The sequence below is a fragment of the Leptopilina boulardi genome, unplaced genomic scaffold (assembly GCF_019393585.1).
Source record: "Leptopilina boulardi isolate dan_hultmark-lab unplaced genomic scaffold, ZJU_Lbou_2.1 LbouV2_221, whole genome shotgun sequence".
NCBI classification, from domain to species: domain Eukaryota; kingdom Metazoa; phylum Arthropoda; class Insecta; order Hymenoptera; family Figitidae; genus Leptopilina; species Leptopilina boulardi.
The window spans coordinates 1,417,189-1,444,038 of NW_026137776.1; the positions used below are offsets into that span (position 1 = coordinate 1,417,189).

The following is a 26,850-nucleotide window of genomic DNA, read 5'->3' on the forward strand; positions in this document are numbered from 1 at the left end:
TAATTTACATTTGATTTCGTTGAACTAAATTCTGTTAAGGCCTAAGCATAACTAGTTCGCGAACGTAAAACTCGTTTGCGAACGACGTTCGCAAACCGAATGAATTGTGCGTTGAAAGTTTTGCGAACGTGGTGACTGGGAAACATAACCTGAAATCATAAGTAGATGGAGGTTATGATTCCCAGTCACCACGTTCGCGAAACTTTCAACGCACAATTGAAATTCGGTTTGCGAACGAGTTTCACGTTGGCGAAATGGCTTTTTACTTTTTTTATAAATTTTCAATAATACAGAAGGGGGTTTAAACAATTATTTTAACTGATTGTTCTTCAAACGAATCTCAAAATACATATATTTTTTTTTTGAACTTAGAATAATTAAGAAAAATGTTTTTGTTTTATAATAGATGTGATTGTCAGTGACGTCATCACGAAGTAAAGGAGAATACACAATAGGTCCAAAAGTCAAGTCCAAGTTCAAGTATTCCATGAGTGCAAGAGAGATAGATAGACTACATATCTCTTTTGCACTCATGTTATTTGCACTTGGACGTGAACTTCGCTTTTGCGCTTATTGTGTATTCTCCTTAAGAATAAGGAGTCCTCACTCAACGCGTTGAAGAAAAAATGGCCCCATTTCTCAGGGAGCGGTCACAGCTCTGCATGCACGGCCAGTGCATGCAGGTTTCCATGGTGACTTACGAGAATGAGAGAGATAGACAATTGTTTCTTTCTCTCTCACTCTTGCGAGTTACCATGGAAACCTGCATGCACTGGCCGTGCATGCAGAGCTGTGACCGCTCCCTTACGGTGAGAGTATACTTTTATTTCTCTTGCTCTGAAGGCGCTTGTATACCTCACCCATCCCGAGTATACTTGCGTCGTGTATCATTGGAGTAAAAGAGACGGAAATATCTTTTTGTCTCTTTTACTCCAATGGTACACGACAGAAGTATATTCGGGATCGGTGAGGTATACAAGCGCCTTTAGAGTGAGAAACAGAGAATCCTTTTATTTCACTCAATCATATACGTTACCATGACGACCTTGCTCAAGCAAGCGAGTTGTGAACGGCCGATTGCTTGTGCAAGCAAGCAAAATGCTTGCTTTGAGAGCTGTCAATATGCTTCTACAACAAATGCAATTTGTCTTGCTTTGCATTTAGCTCTTGCATTGTGCGCGCGCAGCAATTTTCTGTTGTCAAAAGTTGAAATTAATTACTGATTAATTAAATTTAATTAAGCAGTGCTAATATTACATAATAAGTAAATGAATTGATTACTAAATAATTACATGTAATTAATTTGTAATTCTTTAATTAATGTAAATTTTCGATATTTGAAAGTAGCTACGCGTGCGCAAAGCAAGTGCAAAATGCAAAGCAAGTCAAAACAAGACAAATAAATTGCATTTGTTGTAGAAGCACCTTGACCACACTCTTACTCCCCCTACTACAATAGGCAATTTTCGGGAGTTGCTGACAGTAATGCTGTGATTGGCCGATCCATCAGCATGTTTATCCTGATTGGGTAATGTTTAATATCAGCAACTCCCGAAAAAAATCACCCAATGTGTCACATTTGAGGAGTTCCACTATAGAATCTCCTTTAAATCAAACGTAAATTTTTATGCGGCTCAACCCTGGTAGAATATTCGTCATTTTAAAAATTAAGAAAGCGTCTCACGTTGGAATTATATTCTAAATTATACTACATAATTATAATTAATTATTTTAATTCAACTATGAGTGAAAGTGAAAATTGCAACAGTGATGCTGAAGGAGAACTTCAAATCACCCACGCATACATTAGATTTTTCGACGACAAAACTTTTTCCATTGTACCGGTGGAAGACATAAAAAAGTTCAATCCGTCAAATGTAGAAGATTTTAAGAAAGATAAACTGTATAAAGTAAAGTGGGATGATAAGGAATATTATAATGCTAATATTTGCTTTCTAGGAAGTAAGTATAAATGAAATTACTGAAACAATTTTATGTTCATTTTCTTAAAGTTTTCTGAGGTTTGATTTGTCGGTTTTTAGGCGCAACCGACAGTTTCTTCATTTGGTTGATTCTCCTGCAAGAGTCTTTTTTGACACATTTTAACCTGTTTATAAATTTCGGGAAATAAGCTCACTATTAATTGCTAACACCCATTACAAATCAAAATTCTACATCTATGGTTTTGTAATAAAAACTTTATTTCTTTCTCTCCAGTTTGCTGGCGAAATAAAAGCGATATTGTACTTCGCCAGTTTCGAAAAATATGTAGGTAGAGAAAAAGTGGCTAATGATACATTATTTCGCTTGTTTAGGATTTTTTTATTTATTTAATTAAAAAAATTAATAGGTCAGTTCATTTTTATTAAAGAAAAATCTTTTGATACAAATTATAAATGTCCAATGGAATTCAACATGAAATTTCATTTATTACAAAGTGTTTTTACGGCAATTTTTATTACTTGCAATTACTATTTCGTCAAACATTTTCAGTATATAATTTTTTGGGCCATTTTTAAATCACTTTAATCGTGAATCACTAATTTAATTTATTTTCAAACTTAAATCAATAAAATGTTTGTATAACCTAATGTTTGTTTTTTACAAGTTCAGAATAAATAAAGTGTTTATAATATTAGTTAGGATTGCGACCAATTTTTGATTTTGTTTTTCCTTGACATTTGAATTAAAATTTTCAAAAAACAGAATTCTCGTGGCATTTTTAAAAACCAAATATTTTTTCAGTTGTTTTGACAAAATTCCTTGACTTCTCAATTTAAAATCTCCTAAAATTCAATTATTTATAACAATATAAACAATATCTATTCTTCCAAAATTTATTTATTTTTAACAATCTAAACTGCAAATCTTCTAAAATTAACATATTTTTAACAATCTAAAATGTAAATCTTCCATAATTCAACTATTTTAAAAAATTGTATTATTAATATTATTATTATTCTTATTTAATTTGAAATTCAGTTACATGTTGAGAAAAATTCGTAAAAAGTCTTCAGCAATTCAAATTTACAAAAATTTCAAGTCCTAATTTTTTGAAATGCAAATACTTATTTAATAAAATCTTAAAACTAGCTTTTCCAAAGTTCAACTATTTTTTAAATTTTCAACAAAAACTATTTTTAATTCATTATTTTTAATAATTACAATAAATTTTTCTAAAATTAAATTCTAGAACAAATTTTGAATTTAAAAATTTTCTATAATCCAATTTTTGTATGAAATATGTAAAAAAAATCTTTTCCAATTCAAATGTACAAAAACTTCAAATTCACTTTTACTGACATTCAGTTATTTTAAAAAAATTAAATTTCTTTAGATTTGGAATATTTTAATTTTAAATTTATTAATATTTAAAATTCTTGTATTTTAATCGTTTAAAATTTTGATAAATTAAACATTATAGATTGTGGATTAAAATTTCTACCGTAATGAATGTTTTTATTAATAAAAATTAAAATTGATTAACATTTGGAATAATAAAATTTTTTTAGCTGATATGCGGAATAATTGAATTTTAAATTTATTAACAATTCGTAATAATTGAATTATTGCCTGATTAAAATTCAGAATAATTTACACGGTTGCTAACAAAAGTTGATTTTGTTTTTTTTTAATTTTTCATGATTTCCATGCGAAATTTTGTCTTTTTCCTTATAAGCAAAAGTTTGAAAATGTTTTCAATTATAAAAAAATTAAATAGGAATTTTGAAAAGTCAAAATTTGAATTAAAATTTTCAAAAAACAGAATTTTGGTAGTATTTCTAGAAACTTTATATTTTTCTAGTTCCTAGTTTTGACAAAATTCCTTGACTTTTCCCTGACAATTTCAATTTCCCTGACCCGAGGCAACCCTACTTTTAATATAATTGACATTTAAAGAAATCGTACATTTTAACAAATGACAATTGAAAAATAATAGTTAAGGGGTAAGGATAGTTAGTTGCTGTTATGTTTAGACGGCTTGCTCAAAATTCGCGTCATTCATGATATATTTGCGTCTTAACACCAATAGATGATAGTAAAAATTGGAAGTCAATCTGCCACCATTTGCGAAGTCAGGAGTTTATTTTTGTAAAAAGTCTGTTTTGCTAAAATGTCAACGTAGTGTTTATCATACTGTTTTCTATATTAGTGCTTCCGAATATTTATTTTCGTAAGTGTTTTCCGGAGTGAAATTTTCTGCTGAACACGAATATCGTATTTATTTTCAAATTAATTAACGTCGTTCCTTGAAATTTAGAAAAAACTGAAATATGGGCTCATGGGGCAAGGATAGTTAGAGCTATTACGGCTCGATAAAATCCTGCTAATGCGACTGCAAATTATAAAAAAATGTTTAATTGTTCTTTTTATGTTGATATACATAATGGTACGTAATTATATACGAAAAAAGAAGCTTATTGATCAAGAAATTGGTGATCATCTGAAGAAAATTGGTTAAACCTCAGATTTTAGTTCAGACGAATTTTAATGCAATAATTGATATTTAGAAAATGTTCAAAACATGTTGCTAATACTTGATATATCAATATTGAATAGTCTAAATCCAATAAAATAAAGAAACAGAAAATTTACTGATTTTCTATGACAATTATAGCATTTGGATTCTTTTAACTATCCTTGCCCCGGTACTGGGGCAAGGATAGTTGAAATTTTTTTTTTACTTTTTCATTCGTATCTCGTAGGGATTGTACTCTACAGGAAAATAATGTATAGCAAAATTATAGCCAAATAACCAGATTTTCTGAAGATACTATTCGATTGCTGATATATATTTAGGTTTGGCCGCTAGATTCGAAAAGGTCTTACCTAACTATCCTTGCCCCATCCTCCCCTATAATAATTTTTACAAATTACATTATAGTTACATAAAAATTTGATGAAAAGTTTTCTTTAGGCAAAAAAATTGTTTCAATTACAATTTGTACACTTTAGGAATAGAACACATAATAATTAAATTAAAAGAACATTGTAAGAAATAAAGTTTTACGAATATTTTGATAATGGAAAAATCCGTTTGGATTTACCTATGGATTTTCCACGTAGAAATCCATGTGGAGATTTGAAACTATCCACATGGAATCCGTCTGGATTTTCATGTGGATTTTTTGTATATTCTTAATATACATCAAATATAAAGAATTTGGAAAATAGTGAGTTTTGAATTAAAATTTGATGTCCATTTTTAAATATATTTGAAAATGTAAAAAATGACAAACCTCCATGTGGATTTCCATATGGATTGTTTCAAATCTCCACCTGGTTTTCTGCGTGGAAAATCCAGACGGATTTTTGCAGTTGGGATTAAATTTTGAGAAGAAATTAAATTAGTGATTAATGATTATAAGGCGCTTGTCCACCTCACTATTTCTCGCTATTAGAATTGTTCAGACCATTGAAGTAAAAGACAGATGTTGATTGTTGATTTTAACAAAGCAGTCATTGTAAGCAATAAAAATGGACGTAAAATTACTTTGCAATAAATAAGAATAAAATCCTCAACTGGCGAAATAATTTATCACTTTTATGTCGCTAGCAAATCCATGTAGGAGCTAAAATGTTTTCATCTCCGCAGCTTTTTGACAAGTCGCAGCTCCTATATGTTAGAACAATAGTTGCGTAAATCTGTCATTACATTACCCTAAGAACTGTAGATTTTCACTAAAAAAATCAACACATAACAGCGAAGAAATTTTACGCAATTAGTACACGCGCGATTGCACTTTTCTGTATAAAATTCAATGAAATTTAAAATGTTAACAGTTAATGACGAGATCTACATATTCCTAAAGTTTCAAAAAAATTGACCGTTTCTGAAACGAGATATACATGTTAAAAGTTTGAAACTTTTACATGATTGGCCTATGTAGAGTGCATATAAGTGGCACATTTCTTTTAATAACTTTTAAAATTTTCTATAGATCTTTTTGAAGAACTAGTATATTATAAATCAATATTTGAAAAATTAAAAACGAGAAATGAACAATATTAACCGTTTCATTTAAAAGAAATAAGATTTTAAAAAATCACTAATTTTGAGGTTAATGCATTGTAAGTTTAGGGGAATCACAATTAACACATACTTAATGAAAAAATAAAGTACAGGTGAACCTGTGTGTAGTAAAATGTATAGGGGGTTTACTATATAGAGGTCAGCCGCGAGAGGGGCTATGGTTGCGCAGTGCCTTACTGCGCTGTGGCGGTTTATTTCAAAATAATGTTTGAATTCTTTTAAAAGCAATTTAAAAGAAGATGAATGAAAGAAATAATAAAATTTTTAAATAACAGACGACGTATTTTTCCATTCAATAATTTTTTAGACAATTTCAGGAGAATCACCCATATTATTTCCGAATAATTCGGACTCCGGATTCCTAACTATTAAATAATGACGTATAATAATATTTTTCTTTAGGTAGCGTCTCTGATATTCTTCGGAAAAGAGAAAAAAACAGAAAACGAATTGTGTTTCCCACTGAGAAAGTGGCACTGGATGATTCGACGTCTCCGTTGACGGAGAACAATTACTCGAAAAATGCAGTTGATAAAGAAAAGGTAATTTTATTGTTTCAATTGTAAACATTTATTTTTAAAAAATGATAATATTTTGTTGAATAAATTTTGAGAAACTTACTGTTTACGTTCCATTTTTCTGCAAATGAAGAATGCAGAAAAGAAAGTGATGAATATATAGGCTCTGAAGTGAATTTGTTAGAATTTTCATGTAATGGAATATAAATATAATTACCTACCTAGAATTTATTATTAGCAGAATTTTCATTTGTTCAATTTTTTATTTAAGAGAACTTCCAATTAAACGTTTTTAATATTGCAGAATTTTTATTTAACAGAAATTTCATTGGGCAGAATTAGGTATTGTTTGATCGAATTTCTATTTAGCAGAATGTCCAAATTTTCGAATTTTAAATTAACCGAAAATATAAATGGCCAAAAATAGATTCGACAAAAAGATATACCACTTTCAAGGTGCTTCTGCAACAAATGGTTTTTTGTCTTGCTTTGCATTTTGTTCTTGCTTTGTGCGCACACAGCTATTTTCAGATGTCGATAATTTAAATTAATTTAACAATTACTAATTAATTACATGTAATTATTAAGCTGTAAATGTAACTATTCAAGCTTGATAGGGGAGTCCCATGTTGCTACAAATGCAGAATGAAAAACAGAAAATGATTAGAGCATAAATGAAGGTGCTTCTACAATTTATGCAATTTGTCTTGCTCTGCAACTTGCTTTGCATTTTGCTCTTATTTTGAACACACAGCTATTTTCAGATGTCGATAATTTAAATTAATTTAACAATTACTAATTAATTACATGTAATTAATTAGTAATTGTTAAATTAATTAATTACATGTAATTAATTAGTAATTGTTAAATTAATTAATTACATGTAATTAATTAGTAATTGTTAAATTAATTTAAATTATCGACATCTGAAAATAGCTGTGTGTGCAAAATAAGAGCAAAATGCAAAGCAAGTTGCAGAGCAAGACAAATTGCATAAATTGTAGAAGCACCTTCATTTATGCTCTAATCATTTTCTGTTTTTCATTCTGCATTTGTAGCAACATGGGACTCCCCTATCAAGCTTGAATAGTTCCAGTTCAGGTCGAGTACTTAACTCAGCTTTTACATCTAGTTGTCACAAGGAAAAACAGAGTTATGTTGGGTCTTTTTTTCATTTTAATAATTTTTTTTATAAAAAGGAATATTGTATTTAAAAGTACATATATTGAAATGACTTGAAAGAATTTTGTACTCACAAAATATTTTAAAACATTTTAGTAATATCAGCTTTTTGAAAAAATTTATTTTTTGCAGTGGACAAGATTTTTCAAAAACGACTTTACCAATCAGTTTCAATTTTACAGGGCTTATTCTACATATAAATGGCTAGTTCGTGAAAGAAGGATTTTTTATTAAATAAAAAATCCTTCTTTCACGAACTAGCCATGTTGCCTACGATATTTTTTATTCCAAAGGCACAAACGAGGTGCTTTTAGGTTATCTGACAGCCGGGTGTAAAAGCGATTCACTTGTTCTTTCGTATGAAAATGACGTCCATTTTCCCTCGGGTGTAAAAAACACATGCGTCATGTGTTTTATGTACCCGAGGGAAAAAATGGAGGTCACTTTCAGACGGGAGAATAAATGAATGGCTTTACACCCGGCCGTCAGATATCTAAAAGCGCCATTTTTGTGCCTGTGGGATAAAAACAATATTTAAATTTAATTTTTTTTCTTATAAGAAAAATTTTATCGGGGCGGTACAAGTCATTCACAACTAAACCCCACATTTGAAAATTCTGCACAACTAATAATACAAAAATAAATTCTACACAAGCAACAGTGTAGGATCTAAGAAATGACAATTACTTGTGTGAAGTTTTTCGTTTAGAATGATATTGTGTAGAATTTGAAAATGTATAATTTATTTGTATAATTCCAGGAAATTGTTGCAATTTATTTTGTAGAATTATATTAAGTGTATAATATTTATTAATTTGCTTTTATATTTTATTGTGAAGAATATTTTCGTGATGAGTTAACGGTGTAGAGTTTTACTGTGTGCAATTTGTTGTGTAAGATTTTATTTTGTAGTACCTATTTAATTATGTTGAGTAAAAGTTTGCATTTTAATTCAATTTTACTTTATATGCTTGTGTAGAATTTATTTTTGTAAAATTATTTGTGCACAATTTTCAACTGTAGAGTTCATTTGTGAATGATTTGTACAGCCCGATCTTTTCTATCTTATTAACTTATTTTAAAAATTTCTTAATTTATAAGGTTTTTTAGAGTAAAATAAATCCCACACAGCACAACATCTTACACCAGGCCTACAGCAGGCTTACATGTAAGGTTTGTAAGGTAACATCGTAAGCCCATAGTAGACTTACAGTAAACCAAAAATGTCCGCCTTACAGTAAGCTTACATGGTAGGGTCGAGGTAAGCTTACACGGTAAGGTCGAGGTAAGCTTACACGGTAAGGTCGAGGTAAGCTTACATGGTTGGGTCGAGGTAAGCTTACATGGTAGGGTCGAGGTAAGCTTACACGGTAAGGTCGAGGTAAGCTTACACGGTAAGGTCGAGGTAAGCTTACATGGTAGGGTCGAGGTAAGCTTACATGGTAGGGTCGAGGTAAGCTTACACGGTAAGGTCGAGGTAAGCTTATGAGTAAAGGCTGTGGTAAGGTTATTATTAAGTTGTAAGGTTGAGGTAAGGTTGTGGTAAGCTTACAAGGTAAGGCAAGTTATATTCAAATAATAATATTAATAATAAATAAATATTCAATAAAAAAATTTTTCTTTTGCCTTATTCTATTTTGGGAACCTATCATTTCGCAGAAAGTTTTGAAAACAAATTTGGGAGGAGTAGGATTCGAACCCGGGACCGAAGTATATACCTAACAACCTAACCAACTGAGCTAAACGGGGAACTGACAATGAGAAAAGTAATCTTACTTTTAAAGTGGAACCAAGAAGATAATCAACTCCTTAAAAGCAAGATTACTTTTCTCATTGTCAGTTCCCCGTTTAGCTCAGTTGGTTAGGTTGTTAGGTATATACTTCGGTCCCGGGTTCGAATCCTACTCCTCCCAAATTTGTTTTCAAAACTTTCTGCGAAATGATAGGTTCCCAAAATAGAATAAGGCAAAAGAAAAATTTTTTTATTGAATATTTATTTATTATTAATATTATTATTTGAATATAACTTGCCTTACCTTGTAAGCTTACCACAACCTTACCTCAACCTTACAACTTAATAATAACCTTACCACAGCCTTTACTCATAAGCTTACCTCGACCTTACCGTGTAAGCTTACCTCGACCCTACCATGTAAGCTTACCTCGACCCTACCATGTAAGCTTACCTCGACCCTACCATGTAAGCTTACCTCGACCTTACCGTGTAAGCTTACCTCGACCTCACCGTGTAAGCTTACCTCGACCCTACCATGTAAGCTTACTGTAAGGCGGACATTTTAGGTTTACTGTAAGTCTACTATGGGCTTACGATGTTACCTTACAAACCTTACATGTAAGCCTGCTGTAGGCCTGGTGTAAGATGTTGTGCTGTGTGGGAATGACATTCAAGTAATTACACTACTTCTTAGAATTGTGGAACCACTCATACCAGTAAAAAAAACTAATTTAGATGAATTGAAATGAATTAACTTTTTTGGCAAGATCCAATTCGAATTTGTTGCAAAGCGGGATTCACTGAAGCCCTGGGTGAATTCATTTCAATTCGACTGAATTAGTTTTCATTTTCTGGGATTATTTGATGAATGAACAACATAATAAAATAAAATTTATGAAGATTAAAATTTTTTCTGATTATTTTCTAAAAAATAATAAAGTTGTTAGAAGAATAAGACCTGCATAGAAAGTAGTTTTCTATAAAATGAAAATTACTTAAGTACATATAAGCATCAACGTGTGATTTTATTCTTAAAAAGTGCAAGATGTCAAAATTGTATAAAAAAAACTCAAAAATTTTAAATGAAATTTTTTATACCAAAAAAAGTCTTATATAAAATGTATAAAACTTATTATTATCTAGATTTTTTTAAGAAAATGGCGTAAAATAAATTTGTTTGAACTTTAAAAATCATTTTTCCGTTAAAAAAATTGTTTAAAATTTTTAGAAACTTTTGTTACAACTTTGACGTCCTGCATTTTTTAAGAAAAAAATTATGTTCGTAAATGCTTACAAATAATTCTCATTCTATAAAAAATACCTTTACAATAAGCCCAAGAATATGAAAAAGCGTTCATTATTTTCGAAGTTATTCGAGTTTTTTAAACATTGAATATCAGACTTCATTAAAAAATATCTAAAGAGAATATTGGTAAAATGACTTTCCAGGTGTTATTTTTCTCATAATTTCATCAACTTTTAAAAAATAAGAAAAAAATTATAGTTTCCATATGTACATTTTATGTTTTAAGACGATTTTCATTCACTAAAAATGAATGGTCCAGATGATTGGCAGTGTATTTTCAGGAAATAATTTGAAAATTCATCAATAATAAAATAAGTATTTATACGAAAAATTTATGTGAAAAATTAATCTGGAAATAATTTTTTTTAACTTCAAAATATTGTAATTTCTGCATTTTCCAAGCTTTTAGTTGCTCCAAGAGTGTTTTTAAAATTTGTTATACTTTTACAAAATATACCTATCATTAAACGTGAAAAATATTGGTAAACAATTGTTTTAATTTTAAAATTAAAAAAAAGGAAATAAATATTTGTTCTCTAAATGGTCACCTTCTTTCTCTAAATTGGTACATACAATTTTTATATTGTTTTTAATTTAATTTGAAATATTGATACTTAAATTTAAAATTCATTTGTAAATTGTAAACTATTTAATTAGGGACCTTCACGCAATCAAAACAAAATTCAATAACATTTTTATTTTGTATCGGATAGGGAATCAGAGTCAACTTTATTTTGTTTCGCGTCCAACTAAAAAAATCCAGCATGGATTTTTCGGGCGGAAATCTATGTGGAGATTTGAAACAATCTGATCGAAAATCCGTGTGGAAAATTTTTCAACTTTTAAGCATTAAGAGATATTTCAAAATGGACACCAAAGTCGAATTTTGAGACTCATTTTTTTTCTTTATTTTTAGAGAGGTTGTTTAACATATTTAAAGCTTAACATTCAAAGCGGATCTTTTCAAATCTCCACATGGATTTCCGTATGAAATGATACGGACTGAATTACAGTCAGATATTTTAAGGTGGGGCGGATAGGGAATCAGAATCGAAACTCCACTTTTATTATGTTTTGGTTTCGATATCAGAATCAAAAGTTTACTTCTTTTAATTTTTATTTCAACAACAGAATCAAAAGTCAAATTTGTTTAGTTTCGTTTTAAAAAAACAATTCAATTTTAATTCTGTTTAACACGCTGTAATTGACGATTTGAAATGTTTCTTACTATTACATGATGTGCATACACACTATTCAAAATTACACTTCTCCTCACAAGTCAAAAGTGTCATTTTACTATTTCGTTTCATTTATCGAAACCGAATCAAAAGTAGGTTCTACTTTCGTTTCGTTCACCAAACCGAATCAAAATTAGATTCTACGTTTGTTTCGTTCACTTCAGCGAATCAAAATACATTCGCAATTTTGTTTTGTTCTTTTTGTTCCTTTGATTCCTCATGGAGGAAGTATTGTAATACCAAAATTTTTAAAACTCAATTTTTTTATGTATCTTTGTTTTTTGACCTCAGGAGTGCAAAAATGATATTTTTTAAAATTGTCGATCCGCGCGTGTGTGTGTGTACATTACATTTTCATAAATCTCTCAAAGCCCTTAGGAGCTATAGGGATGAATTTTTTTTAAATTGAAGATTTCATTGGCAGACAAATAATGAGAGTACTTATTTTACCCTAATTAATCAAGATTAACTAATTTTTTTGCATTTAAAAATTTATTAAAAATCGTTTTTTGACCATAATTTTAAAAAAATGTTCTGAAATCTACAGATGATCTTTTTCCATTTTGTAGAGTTTTTCAAAACGCATTTTTTGACCTATTGGCGAATCTTCTAGCGCCATTTCAGTATTATAAATATAACAAACTGCAACTGAAATGCGACCACTTTTCTATTTTTTTGATATTGTTTCTTTAAATGAGGATGCAAAAAGTATTAAAATTGATAAACTAATTTATTTCAAGAAAAAAGTATAATTTGATGCTTAGATAATTCATTTATAAAGGATAGCTTTATTTGTTCTCTTTTGCCTATTAGAGGCGAAAAGTAAATGAATTTGAGTCACAGTTCAGACACGAATAAGGTTTAATAGTGGCTTTCATATCCATTAAAAAATTTTTGAATTTTCAAACCTACTCGAGAACTCGAATGTTTTCAAGTTAACAAATCCACTCTAAAACTAAAAAACGATTAAGGCTTTTAAATTGAAAATTATGAAGAACTCGTTACATATGGAAAAAATATTTTGACTCAACTTGGATCTTTTTGCCAAACCGTAATGAACGGAAATGTAAAAAATAGAATATATTGAATTACGTTACATTTTCATGAAATGTTATGTATGTAATCCCTTCTTAATCTTCGTAAATTATTATTGAGTAAAGGTCTAGTCGTACTCATATCTTTCCATGAGAACGTATGAGTGCGACAAGCAAACTGGGAATGCTTCGATTAATTTTATAATTAAAAAATTTATTATATAATATAATCCATAGGCGAAAGAAATTGCAACTGCCAAAGCAAAATTAAAAATGGATAAAGAAAATTTAAAAAAAAAAGAAGAGAATTTGATGAAGGCATCCTTTTTGAAATCACCTAAAAAAAGTAACACGTCTACATCAAGTGCACTTGACAGTGAAGTAATTAAATTTAATGAGCTAAAAGAAGCAATGTCTACAATGCAAAAGCAACTTGATTATCTAAAAGAGAGAAATGAGGGACTTGAGAAGGAGCTTAATCAACGACCGAAAAGAAAATTATGTTTCTCTGATGGTAAGGAAATTGCATGTACATTCCCATTCTCAAACTATTTACTTTGTGTATTTAGAAAAATGGATAATAATAGAAAAAGAGAAAGCAAGTCACAAAGTTTCACGTTCTTTCAAACGCATCTAAATATTTTACATATGTAATTTATATTATTTTTCAAGTTAATTACACTTTTCATTCTCAAAAATTTGCATTAACTTTTGAGGACTGAAAAATTGGTAACTTAGTAACTTAGTAACTAATTCACACACAAAATTCATAATCGATCTCTGCCATATGTAAAAATTTGAAAATGATATATCAATAAATTTTTAGATGAGGGTGAAGAATCTCTTCCAGAAGAAGTAAAACTGGATAATAGAAGTCCAATGAATTCAGGTGTGTTTACGCTTACTATATTTCCTCAAGATAAAACTTTATTAATAATTGAATTACTTAAATTTAATGAAAATTACTAAAGTCCATACAGAATATATTGCTTTTTTTTATATTTTTCACTTTAATGATATTCAAATTTCGAATTCAAAAAGTTTTGAAAAAATATTTTTGCGGTTTGTCAGATCTGAATCGCAGAAATAGATAAACAACAGAAGCATTGCCATCATTTTTGCTTTTTCAAGTACATACAAAGCCATATAAGCTTTCCCTTTCAGAACTAGGAAATTCACCAAAAAAATTCAAGTTAGCTGTTTCTTTGGACCTTACTTGAATTCTGTTGTCTAAAGTGAAAAAATAAATAAGAAAGAATGTTTGTAAGAATTATGTTTGTTTGTAGAAAGTTTGTAGAAAGAATTATGCCTTGTGTATGTTTTTACTTTGGACGGCAAAATGTCTGCGGTGACTTTTCTAGTCCCAAAAAAGAAGGCAATCCAAACAAGCTTCTTAACTCTTTTACGTCAATAATAGATTTTGCTTTACATGTATAGCGTATTACTTTGAAAATTATAAATAATTTTTCGAAATCCATGTGTTTAAAAGAAAAATAAATGAAGTAAAACTTAACCTCTTCACAGTGTTTAGTCTCTATAGAAGCATAAAAAATTCATGCCACAAATGTGCTATAGTAGTATCTAAAATAACTCAGTGTGATATGAGTTTTTGGAGTCGCTGAATTCGAATCTGTAGACAAAATAAAGAAAATTAATTGACGGCTTTGTCCATAATTTTTAATTTTGACGAATCTAGCTGAAAATGCTTACTCGAGAATTTTCGGGGTCGCTAAATCCGAATATTTAGTGAAAATTTAGTGTCGACTTCAAAAGAGAACCAAAAAAATTTTTAATTTAATTGATTTGTACAATTAAATTTTTTTTTATCTTTACTTTAAAGTCGCTGTTTACAATTTTTAATTTTGATGTAATATTTGGGTGCATCGTCCCCAAAAACATACAATCTAATATCATGTTTTTTGAAAAAAATTTTTTCCACCACATTTTTGTCACGAAAACTTTATTTTTACTACACTGCAAAGGAGTTAAGAGTCTATAGTATGTAGTTAACAATTTAAAAATTGAATTATATTTCTAGATGTGGATCAAAGAAAAAAGAAAAAAAAGAAAGTGCAAGATTCTAAAACTGAAGCAAACATTGATGAGGAGTTATCTAATTCAGGTAATATAATTTGGTAATAATTTGGTGTTACACGAGTTATACAATAATTGTATACTTAAAAATCTCATTATATATGTGTCAAGAAAGACTTATTACGTAGCCGTTGTAAATTATTTATGTGACAGTATGTTGTGACGTTAAAATTGGACTAATTCCGGATTAAGTTCGGACATACTAATACTGATTAGTCTGAAAATTGTAAAAAATTAAATTTCGAATTTAGGTTCACCTTATTTTGGTTTGGTCGAATATCCTAATGCAAAGTGAGTCCGGAAAAATCCGGAATCTTTATGTACAGTCAGTACACAACCATAAAGAGGTAGTCCGCTTAAAAATTTAAAATCGAAATTATTCCTGAATTATCCGAAATCTGTTTGTAAAAACTGCTTCTTATGCCCATGTCAAGCCCATGTCAACCTTCCCGGTTAATTTTCCGAAACCAATTCTCCGAAAGTAAAAATTTCCAATAGTAAAATGTTCCGAAATTAAAAATTTCGAATCCAAATTTCCGAATGCTAATTTTCCGAAAGTTAATAATCCCGAATTTTTTTTTAAATAAAAGTTGGCATTACAAAACAATGGTGTGAGCTAGAGCTCTCAAATAATCTAACTAATATATAATTTTTTTTTCCAAAAATTACAATCTGGGACGTCATTTTATAAAGAATAATAATTATATAGGTACTACTTCATAATTTAATAAGAATCACAATAAAAACGCATTCAAAACGTTCAAAATTTAAACCTTAAACTTCACAGTTACATTTTCAATAGACAAATGTGAACTGATGTCCAAAGTATATGGAATACAGCAAATGTTAATTGATGGTACACACTGAAGCTCATCTAGGAAATATCAACAAATAGACCAGTATAACAATTTCATAAAAGTGTACTTATTTAAAACAATTTTAATTACAGAAAATTTTTTATTCGGATTAATTTGAATTAGCAAAATTGATATTCGGAAAAATTATTATTCAGAAAACTGATGTTCGGAAAAATTGATATATGGAAAATTGCCTTAGGAAAAATGGTTTCGGAAATTTGGACTTGGAACTTTTACTTTCGGAAAATTGTACCTTCGGAAAATTGGTTTCGGAAAAATATCCGGGCACGTCATATCAAATGTTCTTGTTTTAAACTCAAAATGCATTTTAATTTTCCACACGCAGTCACTGATGGCTACAATCTGTTATTTTAAAGTCATTAGTTTCTTGGAATCGATGTATTTAAAACTAAAAGAAAAGTAAAATAATGCAAAATTGAGAAGTTTAGTATTTCAAAACAAAATATATTTGCAGGTGTGGAACAAAAAAAATCGAAGAAAAAGAAAATGTCTCACATTGAATCGAACACTGATGAAGATTTATTTAATTTAGGTAATGTATTATAACATTTACTTAAATAGTCTATAAATATAAGTCTACAACCTGTTACCCGGTAAGAAGGCAGGAATTAAGAAGAATTAAAATTAACTCATTTTTCTAAAATTTGAAATTTATTCTATTTGATCCAGAAATTTTGCTTTTGTTTTTAATAATCTTAAATGGGATAGAAAATTAGAAAAATCAATTCTTTTCTATACCGAAATGCAACTTGTACTCCATTTGTGGAATAGATTTCTTAAATTTTTAATTGCAAAATTTTTGTTAGATAAAAATATAAAATAGGTGACTCTTAATTCCGTTTAAGGACAATACAATTTTGATTCTTTTAATTCCAAAAAAATTCTTTCTAAAGTCGATGAAAATGAAAGTTTTCTATTCCAAAAGTGAAATTAATTTATTTTTTTTAACTTATTTCAATGCCATAAAGCAGAAAATTCTAATTTTCTGCAACATATGATAATCAAAGTTCAATTCTGCTTTCAGAATTCATATTCGACTTTTTTAAATCCTATTCATTTCTTTTTCAGTTTGATATCAAGAGTTTCATTTTGGAAATTCATTTCCAAATTTATGTGGTTGATTGCCCAGTGGGCACGGGGACATGGGATGTCTCAAAGATGCCTTTAGGACGTCTTTTAGACGTCCATGTCCGTCCTAAGGACGTCTTAAAGACATCTTATGTCCTAAAGGCGTCTTTTGGACATGCGACGTCTTCAAGATGTTCGCGGGACGAACATGGACGTCCAAAAGACGTCCTTAAGACATCTTTAAAACATCCCATGTCCCCGTGCGCACCGGGTGGTCACCTGTTTCTATAGACTTGTAGCGAGAAAGTTTGGGTTCGATTTCTTTTGCTCATTTTTTTATTTTTCTTGAACGGGATTAACAGGATTAGAAGTTTACCTTTTTCTATTCCATGCGTTGAATTAAAAAAAAGTTGAAATTTTCTGTATTAAATGAATTTTTTTTAATTACAGCTTTGTTATAGGGTATTTTGTACTCATTAGTTTAAGATAATGGATGTATGTAAAAGTAAAAAAAAAATTAAAAATAAAATAAGATTTAAGTCACCAGATAAAAATTTTTGAATTGAATTATATTTCTAGGTGAGGATCAAAAAGAAAAGAAAAAAAAGAAAGTGCAAAATTCTCAGAATAAAACAAACACTGTTGAGGAGTTATCTAATTCAGGTAATATATAATATTTACTTTAATAGATGTGTGTCTTATGTGACATTTTTCTCATGGCTATTGTCACACTCATGCAAATATCCAGTAAACAATAATAATTGCTGTTCCGCATTTAGTGCGCAACAATCTGGAACAAGTGCAGTCAAAAATCATAATCAAAAAGAAGTTCAGTAAAATCCGGCAGTCAGGTATTATCCAGATATTTAGTCTGGTGAAAAATCTGAATCTAAAATGAGTCTGAGATAATCCAAAATTCGTGTCTACAATATTCGTAATCAGTTTGCAATATTCCGGATTTAATATGGTTAAAAAACTTAATCCGAATTGAGTATGGGATAATCCTGAATTGGTATTTAAAAATGTACAGTCAGTCAGCCCGGTTAAAAATTCATACACATGTTCATCTGCATAAACATGTACATGTGTCATGTACATGAACATGGTCAGTTTCTCCTGCGTGTGCAGGAGCATCTCAAGTATGAAAACTTTAAAGGCTGCGCAGTGGGTTTCTAGAGTACTTACAGCTGCGCAGTAGTTTTTTACATGCTTAATTAGAGAAGTCTTATGAATATAATTTACAATTTCTTCAAATTTCATATGTAAAAATTTTGTTTACATATGAATATGTACATGATCATGTTGATGATCATTTGCGTATTCATGCGTCAGAGACTTTTGACATATGGACTCGTACATGAACATGTGTATGTACACGGTCCAAAATCATGTACGTTAACATGTAGAAGAAACTGAGCATGTACATGACACATGTGCATGTTCACGCAGATGAACATGTACATGAATTTACACCGGGAGCAACAACCCGAAAGTATTTATCTCTAAAATCTGAAGCCATAATGAGTCAGGAGTTATTTAAAAAATCCGATCAGATTTCTCGAGCGGAATTCCGTGTTAAAATTTTTTTATTTCCTTGACCTGACTCTTCAAATTTTCAAAAATGAACATGAAATTCAAATTTTGAAATCCCAAAGGATCTCACTCACTATTTTCTACGTTTCTAAAGAAGTTATTTAAGATATTTAAAGTTAACTACACGGAAAGAATTTTGAGACATCTGCTGTGCGGATGCCTCGAGAACTACATGGCATGCGCTGTACATTCACATCGCACGTCCCATGTCTCGAAAATGTACGTGTGATGTGCATTTTCGAGACATCAGGCGTGTTTTCTTTGCGCATCGCAAGATCGTCTGCTATAACGTAGTCTATGTCTCGAAAATGCACATCACACGTACATAACTCAAGCACAAACGATGCGTGGTAGGCAGCGCATGTGATGTCTCGAAATTTTTTCCGTGTATAAATGTCAAAGAAATATCCATGTGGAAATTTACATAGAAATATATGCGAATTTCAGCATGGATTTCAATGTGGATTTCCATGTGGAAATCCATACAGACTCTTTCTCCACCTGGAATTCTGCGGGAAAAACGATAGTTCCAGTGTATATCATATTAAGTATTATTATATTTCCTAATTTATATTTTTAGACGAAATTGATTCTGATGATGAACCTGATTGTTCAAAGTTAAAGCGGTACGCAACATTTCAACGCACTGTAAAAAATGGATCAAAGAAGGTAAATATATAAATAATGACTAAGAATTGTTTGATTACAAAAATTAAAACAAAAAATTAGTTTTATAAAAAATAGTGATAATTGCAACGTTTTACTCAAATAATAAATAGCATTATTTGTAAAATTCTTTAAAGGATCCTACATAGGATCCTTTAAAGACATAGGATCTTATAAGACCAACGGTTTCATTTCTTGTACACGTAGAGAGAAATCTAGCTTTTATAGCTTGAAAAGTTATACGGTTTCCGCATTAACACTTTTCTAGTAAAACAGCATAAAATTCTAGCAATTTTGATAAGAAGCTCAGGTTTTTAAAGCACGAAAATATACTTCAAACGCAAGGGACTGCGATTGCAAGAGCCTCATGGTTTTTCGGTTTGCGGGAATCATGCAACTAAAAGGCCACGCCTTTTTTGCAGTGTCCTATCAAATTAACGTGGGTAGTTTGCAATCGTTGCATGAAAAAAACCAGTAATATAAAAGCTAGATTTTTCTCTCCGTGTAGGAGGCAACCATAGATTTTTTTATAGGATCCTATATGTGACGCCGCACGAGAAAAGGTACCTATCCCCGAAATAACATTAGGCTCAGTTTTCCGTGCACTATACACGGAAAACTAAGCCTAATGTTATTTCGGGGATAGGTACCTTTTCTCGTGCGGCGTCACATATAGGTTAACTTTTTAATTAGATGTCTAAGAAAAATCAAACTTTTAATGTCTTTACTATTCTCTTTATATCTCTGTCAAAAATTAACATTTTATAACCTTCTTGGGCTCGTTGGAATCGTATTTTATTAAACAATTTAACTTAATAAAAACAATTTATATACACGTTCTTGCTTTAGAGTATACAAGACGTGAATGTAGCGCAAAAAAAGTCGAAAAATTAAAAGTCCCTCGCATAACAAAATGTTGTGTTTAAAAATGAAATAAATATATAATTTAAGACATCTCTGATTTGTTTAAGTAAATTTGAGATTAACACATTTTACTGATCATTTATTGTCACCTTAATAATAATAATAATAATAATAATAATTTTTCAACTATTTTGACCACACTTTCATGTCTTGAATACTCTAAAGGAAGGATATTCATGTAGTCAATTGTTAAATAAAATACGATTCCAATGAGTCTAAGATCGTTAAAAAATGTTAATTTTGCGAGAGATATAAATAAAACAGCATAAACATTAAAACAAGGGTTTTTCTTAGATATCTAATTGAAAATTGAACGTATTCTGTTCGTCAAGGTACATTTTTTTTAATTTTAATAATTTTTAGAAAATAGAAAGGGAAAAATTGTAGTTTTAATATTTTTAAGATTTATAAGCTGTTATACTCATTAACCCATTAACGCCCAAATGTCTCAAATTTTTATTTTGATTTCGATCAAAAATTCGAAAGATTTAAAGATCAGAGATTTTAATGACGATGGGTTCTGAGGGATTTTGAGGGTCGCTCTTTCAGATTCTGGGGTCAAAATGACATTTGGACCATCAGAAAATCCAACATGGCGGATAAAGTGGAAAAAACTAAAAAATTGCTGTATTTTTTTCTTAATTATTTTTCTTCAGACCCAAAAGATTTTTTCCAACTTGTCTCGCGCATACTCTGTTGGTGGATAAAATAGTTGTACTTTCAAACCCTGTACATGCGAACTTTCAATTACAAGATGGCGGATTCAAAATGGCGAAAAAGTCACTTTATTTTAGCAGGTATAAACCGAATGTTGCATTCAAAAAATTAATAAATTTATATTATAATACTTACTAGGTGGTTTTTGGGGTTGCTGTTGCGAATCTAATGTAAGATCATTCAAATTTTCAAAATTCAAAATAGCGGATCACTTTTTTAAACTTTGGTCATATTTGCCTGAAACTTGTTACTTGGGAGTTTTTGGGATCACTGATTGCGAATCTGAGGTCAAATTTCAAAAATTCAAAATGGCAAAAGCAATATGACAGACGGAAACTTAAAAAGTTGAGCTGAGTCTGCAAAAATCACTACTCGGTTGTTTTTTGGGCCGCTGAATGTAAATCTTATGTCATATTTTAAAAAATTAAGTTGGCCGAATAAATTTCGCCTCTTAGCCGTCTTTTTGTTTGAAGTTACCCAACTCTCACAAAGAAAAAAAGAAGACTCTCCTATTCGTCTACCTCCACGTTGAGAGAGTTGGGTAACGTCAAACAAAAAGACGGCTAAGGGGCGAAATTTAATCGGTATACTTAATTTTTAAAAATCTGACATAAGATTCACATCAGCGACCCAAAAAAACAACCGAGTAGTGATTTTTGTAGACTCAGCTCAACTTTTCAAGTTTGTCTGTCATCTTGGATGCGCCATTTTGAATTTTTGAAATCTGACCTCTGATTCGTAATCAGTGGCCCCCAAAAACCCCCAAGTAACAAGTTTCAGGCGAATAGGATCAAATTTTAAAAAAGTGATCCGCCATTTTGAATTTTTGAAACCTGACACCTCAGATTTGTAATTAGCGACCTCAAAAGTCACAGAGTAAGAATTTTAAGATAAATTTATTGACTTTTTGAATATTTGTGCAACATTCGGTTTTTCCTTGCTAAAATGTAGTGACTTTTTCGCCGTTTTGAATTCGCCATCTTGTAATTGAAAGTTCGCATGTACAGGGTTTGAAAGTACAACTATTTTATCCACCAACAGAGTATGCGCGAGACAAGTTGGAAAAAATCTTTTGGATCTGAAGAAAAATAATTAAGAAAAAAATACAGCAATTTTTTTGGTTTCTTCCACTTTATTCGCCATGTTGGATTTTCTGATGGTCCAAATGTCATTTTGACCCCAGAATCTGAAAGAGCGTCCCCCAAAGTCCCCCAGAACCCATCGTCATTAAAGTCTCTGATCTTTAAATCTTTCGAATTTTTATTCGAAATCAAGGTAAAAATTTTGGACATTTGGGCGTTAATGGGTTTAAAAAACAGATGTCGCACATTTCTCGACGGTAGTGTAAATACCATTCATAAAAATTCTACAATTTTTTTTGTACCTTATGGATACCTTATTTGACACTTATTAGGATCTAGTGGTTTTTAATCATTTCTATTAGGCCTTTCAAATAGGTCATGTAAAATATTTATTTGTATGTGATTGCGTTAAAAAATTCATACATTTGTCTGCTTCAGATAAAATCCATACATTTGGGCGAAGGCGTCAATATTAATTATGACGTTTGGGAAATAATAAAGAACAAAAAAGATAATAGAAAATTTGTTAAATCTTTAGCCATTGCCATATGGGGACGTGAAAATTTGGTAAACCGGTATGTAAAGAAGACGGATGGACTAATCCAATTGAACAATCGATCCCCCAGAAAACCTTTAACCCCTACAAAAAGACAGGTTCTTGAAAGTAAGTTTATAATTTGTTATTGAACACATTAAATTAATAGTAATCCCCGGTTGAAAATCCTTGTATAACATCTGGTACAAAATCATACGTAAGAACATGTACAAGAACATTGACAAGTCCTTTATATGAACTTACATACGCCCACGTGCATGGAATTGGGACAAAAACATGTACAAGAACATGCACATGTTCATACGTTGGTAACTTTTGGACTTGTGTACCTACTTATACAATTTTTTATTTATACATAATTGAAGGAAATTTTTTACCTTGACAATACAGAGTGTTTACTTATGCGCGCTAAAAACAACTAAACAGCGATAGAAGCCATAGAAAACTACTGCGCAGCCTTAAAAGTTTTTAATTGAATTGCAATAAAAAATCCAAAATCTTATATAAGAACTTATACACGATCTTGCATAAGTATACGAGTCAAAAAGTTACCAACGTATGAACATGTGCATGTTCTTGTACATGTTCTTTGTTCCAATTCCATGTACGTGGGCGTAAGTAAGTTCATATAAAAGACTTGTCAATGTTCCTGTACAGTAGTGTGCTTTTCCTCAGGGAAGGCACTTATTTTATGTAGTTTGACTACTTTCTATATTGTTCCTAAAATCAACCAATTAAAAATCAGAATTCTGGTCACATTTAAAAAACCAAATAGAACGTAGACAAAACACGGCAAATTAGTGCCTTCCGTGAGGGAAGGCGTTGTACACTACTGTACATGTTTTTACGAATGATCTTGTACCAGATCTAGTACAAGGATTTTCAAACAGGGATAAGGCACTTTACACGAGTCGCTGTTTGTTTTTAAACATAACTTTTGGTTAAGTTAAGAATATAGAAATTACGAATATAGAACAACACATTTGTGAACAATTTTAGTCAATCTGACTAACAGAAATAATTTTATAAATAAGTTCGAGAATTTCGACTTTTGGTAAAAAAAATGGTGCACCATATACGACCCACTTCGAAGAAACAATAAAAAAATAAAAAAACACGCAGCAGACACCTTGCAACTTTTAAGAATTCCCAAATTTATTTAATTCATAAGATTTTAGTTACAAAAAAGTACACTGTAAAAAGAAAAGTATTAATTTAATACCGACTTCGGGTACTAAATTTTCATTTGGTACCTAAAATCGGTTCTGTTTTAATTCTTTTCGGTACTGTTTTAGTACTTTCTTTTTACAGTGTAATGCAATTGTAATTTTTTAAACATTTTGTGGGTTTGATTAAAATGTCTGGGAAGGCGTCCCATGTAAAATAGTCTGCAGACAGCCTGCAAACTTTCTGCAAATTTCCAGCTGCCTTCTGTCTGCAGACAATTTGCATGCATTATGCAGAAATTCTGATCGTTTAAGAAGTTCAAAAAAATAATTTTTTATATTTTTCGAACCACTAAACTTTCTGTAAACAGACTTCACACATTTTAGTGGTTCAAAAAAAAATAAAAAATTGTTTTTTCATACTTTCTGAACCACCAGAATGTCTGCAGAATGTTCGCAGAAAGGATTCTGCTGAAAGTTAACGCAAAATTTGTAGTTTTTCTGCGGACTGTTTTACTTGGGGTTTAAAAGCGCATAAAAATTAATTTCATTCGATTTAACAATTTTTTCTGGAATGGACGTCGTTTACAAATCAAAACAAAATTGTATAACCCTTTTTAGAATTATTAAAATGATGCTTGACTATAAACATGTCAAATTTACGCTTGACATGAGAAAAGTCAAGTGGGTTGTAAATATTGTCTGCCGCTGGATCGCAAATGCAAATGATGTTATTTTGAAAATGCTATCAAAAAACTTCGTTTCATCAATATATTATTGAAAATCACTATGGCACAATACATTGGAAATACTGATTTTATATGCATTTCATTTACTGTTTTCGATTGTTTCACTACAAATTATAGCACTTTCAAAAAATTCAGAAAAAAGTTTCTAACATTGAAATTCATACACTAAGTCACGAATTTTCAAAAGCAGCACGTCTGTTTAGCTTTAGTATATCTTAATAATTTCGGAATTGAAAAATAATAAAATTACACGCAACAACGACGTGATTGCGGCAAAAATGTAAATAAATACCGGGGTGCATCGTATATGGTGCTGGGTCTCATATATAGTGCCTCTCTCCTACTCAAAATTTTATAAAACCTTTATAAAACACACACACACACACACATATATATATATATAAAATAAAATAATATTTTAACCTGTTTAGAATGTCTGGAAGATCATCTGACTGATGGGACTAATCGCCTGGTTGCATTAAAAGAAATAAATGGCTTCCTAAGTGAAGAAATAAATAGTTTAAGAAAACTATTGTATCCAAAGAAAGGATAACATCTTAATTATCACACTTTCATATATTCATATCATTTTTAAGTTTTTTAAAATCCGCATGGATTTTTGACTTTGAAATCCTTCTGGAGATTTAACTTAATCCAGGTGGACTAAATTGTCCACAATGGTAAACCATTGTGAATTTTGCAATAAAACTTTATTAATTTTCAGTTTTATTTTTTCTTACGTATTTCCAAATCGAATTCCACTCAATTTTCCAATTAGAATTTGTTGTAGAACTGTTGTTCTATTTGTACGTCAAGAGTCGAAAGAGCAGTTGAATTTTAAGTAAATTTTACGTAGAATTTTATCTGTAAGATTTGATTCCACGTAGGAATTCACATGAATTTCCAGGTAGGAATTTATATGGAATTCTAGGTGGAAATCCACGTAGAAATTTTTATATATTTCTTACGTGTTTTTCATTTTTTATATTTTTTTGAGAAAGTTTATGTCCATATCGTTAAAAATTGTCCTGACAACTATAAATGTTTTTTTTATTTTATACAAGTTCCTTAGGCGCATCTTTTGATCAGTTGGCGAATATTTTAGTATTAGAGTGACCCATTATGAAACTTTTTCTGTTAAATATGACGGTGTTATTGATATTTCAAAAATCTAAAAATATTAAAAATAAATCTTTTTGTTCAGTTTTAGTTAAAATATTTTATATAAGTTCTTACAAAGTCTTAGACATCTTAAAACCGCATCTATCAACTTATTTGCTATACTTTTAAAACCTAATATTTCGGTATTTTGATTTATTTTTTAAAAAAATCAAAAAATTATATTCTTAGGAAGAACCATGAGTTTCTCCTGAAAGTCCATGAGAATGTTATGTAGAATTATGTATTTGTGCTGCAAGTATCATCGAAGTACCTAAAATTGCAGCAATGTTGACAAGAATGCCTAATTTTTGCCATTAATTCAGCAGTGTGGCTGAAAAACATTTTTTTAATCCCCATGGATTTTTTACTTGAAAATCCATCTGGAGATTTAAATCAATCCACGTGGAAATCCAGGTAAAAATTTTACAACTTTAATTTTAGAATATATTATAAAGCGGAAATATAAGTTGTAATTGGTACCCTTGTAGACTCACCATTTCTCATTATTTTAGAAAGAGTGTCTTAATAGACTTTTTGACGCAAATTTAATTTAATTAACTTGATAAAAATAATAAATAATAGTAAGTAATAAGGTAATAACAAATAATTCTACACAGCATCTTCTGTAGGCGTAACCTATAGGGTACCTACTCCATTGCTGATAGAATTATTATAGTGCTTCATATTGCTAAAATTTTCTGCAAAAGAGATGCAGGAGAAAACATTTTTTTAACCGACAAAAAATTTTTTAATATTAAGCTGTTCATGTTTTACAGATATGATTTATTTTCAGTATTTTATTAATTCGTCATGACCTACCTGGTTTACATTTATGGTAAGTATCAATATATCATTATAATTTTATCAATTATCACCTGGAAATCACTGAAATATCATGGAATTTTGTAAGAAAAAATTGGAAGAAATCCTGAAATGGGATCTTGCAAAAATAGCATTTGTTGCATTTCTGTTTTTCGATTGAAAAAAATTGCATTTGGAATGCTTTTCAAATTCCATATGGATTTTCGGAATTATTTGGAAATCCACATGGAAATCCAGTTTCATAAAGCCATCTGAAAATTTATTAATATCCATGTGGTTTTTTAGGTGGATTTCCAAGTGGAAATCCACTTGGTTATTTTCAGCAGG

The 26,850-nt window shown here is 30.1% G+C and overlaps 1 protein-coding gene across 1 annotated transcript; it reads left to right on the forward strand.

Moving 5' to 3' along the window:
• The first annotated feature begins 1,634 nt into the window (after positions 1-1,634).
• Positions 1,635-25,263, forward strand: LOC127279638 (interaptin-like). Its single transcript, XM_051302125.1, has 10 exons — positions 1,635-1,962; positions 6,437-6,576; positions 13,285-13,561; positions 13,874-13,936; positions 15,086-15,169; positions 16,474-16,551; positions 17,667-17,750; positions 19,261-19,349; positions 22,508-22,733; positions 24,972-25,263. Exons 1-10 carry the CDS (start codon positions 1,743-1,745, stop codon positions 25,091-25,093), a joined length of 1,383 nt encoding a protein of 460 aa, XP_051158082.1. The 5' UTR covers positions 1,635-1,742; the 3' UTR covers positions 25,094-25,263.
• Positions 25,264-26,850: the final 1,587 nt, after the last annotated feature.

Coding starts and splice junctions, on each gene's coding strand:
- LOC127279638 (XM_051302125.1), top strand. CDS start 1,743: ATGAGTGAAAGTGAAAATTGCAACAGTGATGCTGAAGGAGAACTTCAA. Junction 6,577..13,284: donor ATGCAGTTGATAAAGAAAAG/GTAATTTTATTG, acceptor TATAATCCATAG/GCGAAAGAAATTGCAACTGC. Junction 22,734..24,971: donor AAAAAGACAGGTTCTTGAAA/GTAAGTTTATAA, acceptor TAACCTGTTTAG/AATGTCTGGAAGATCATCTG.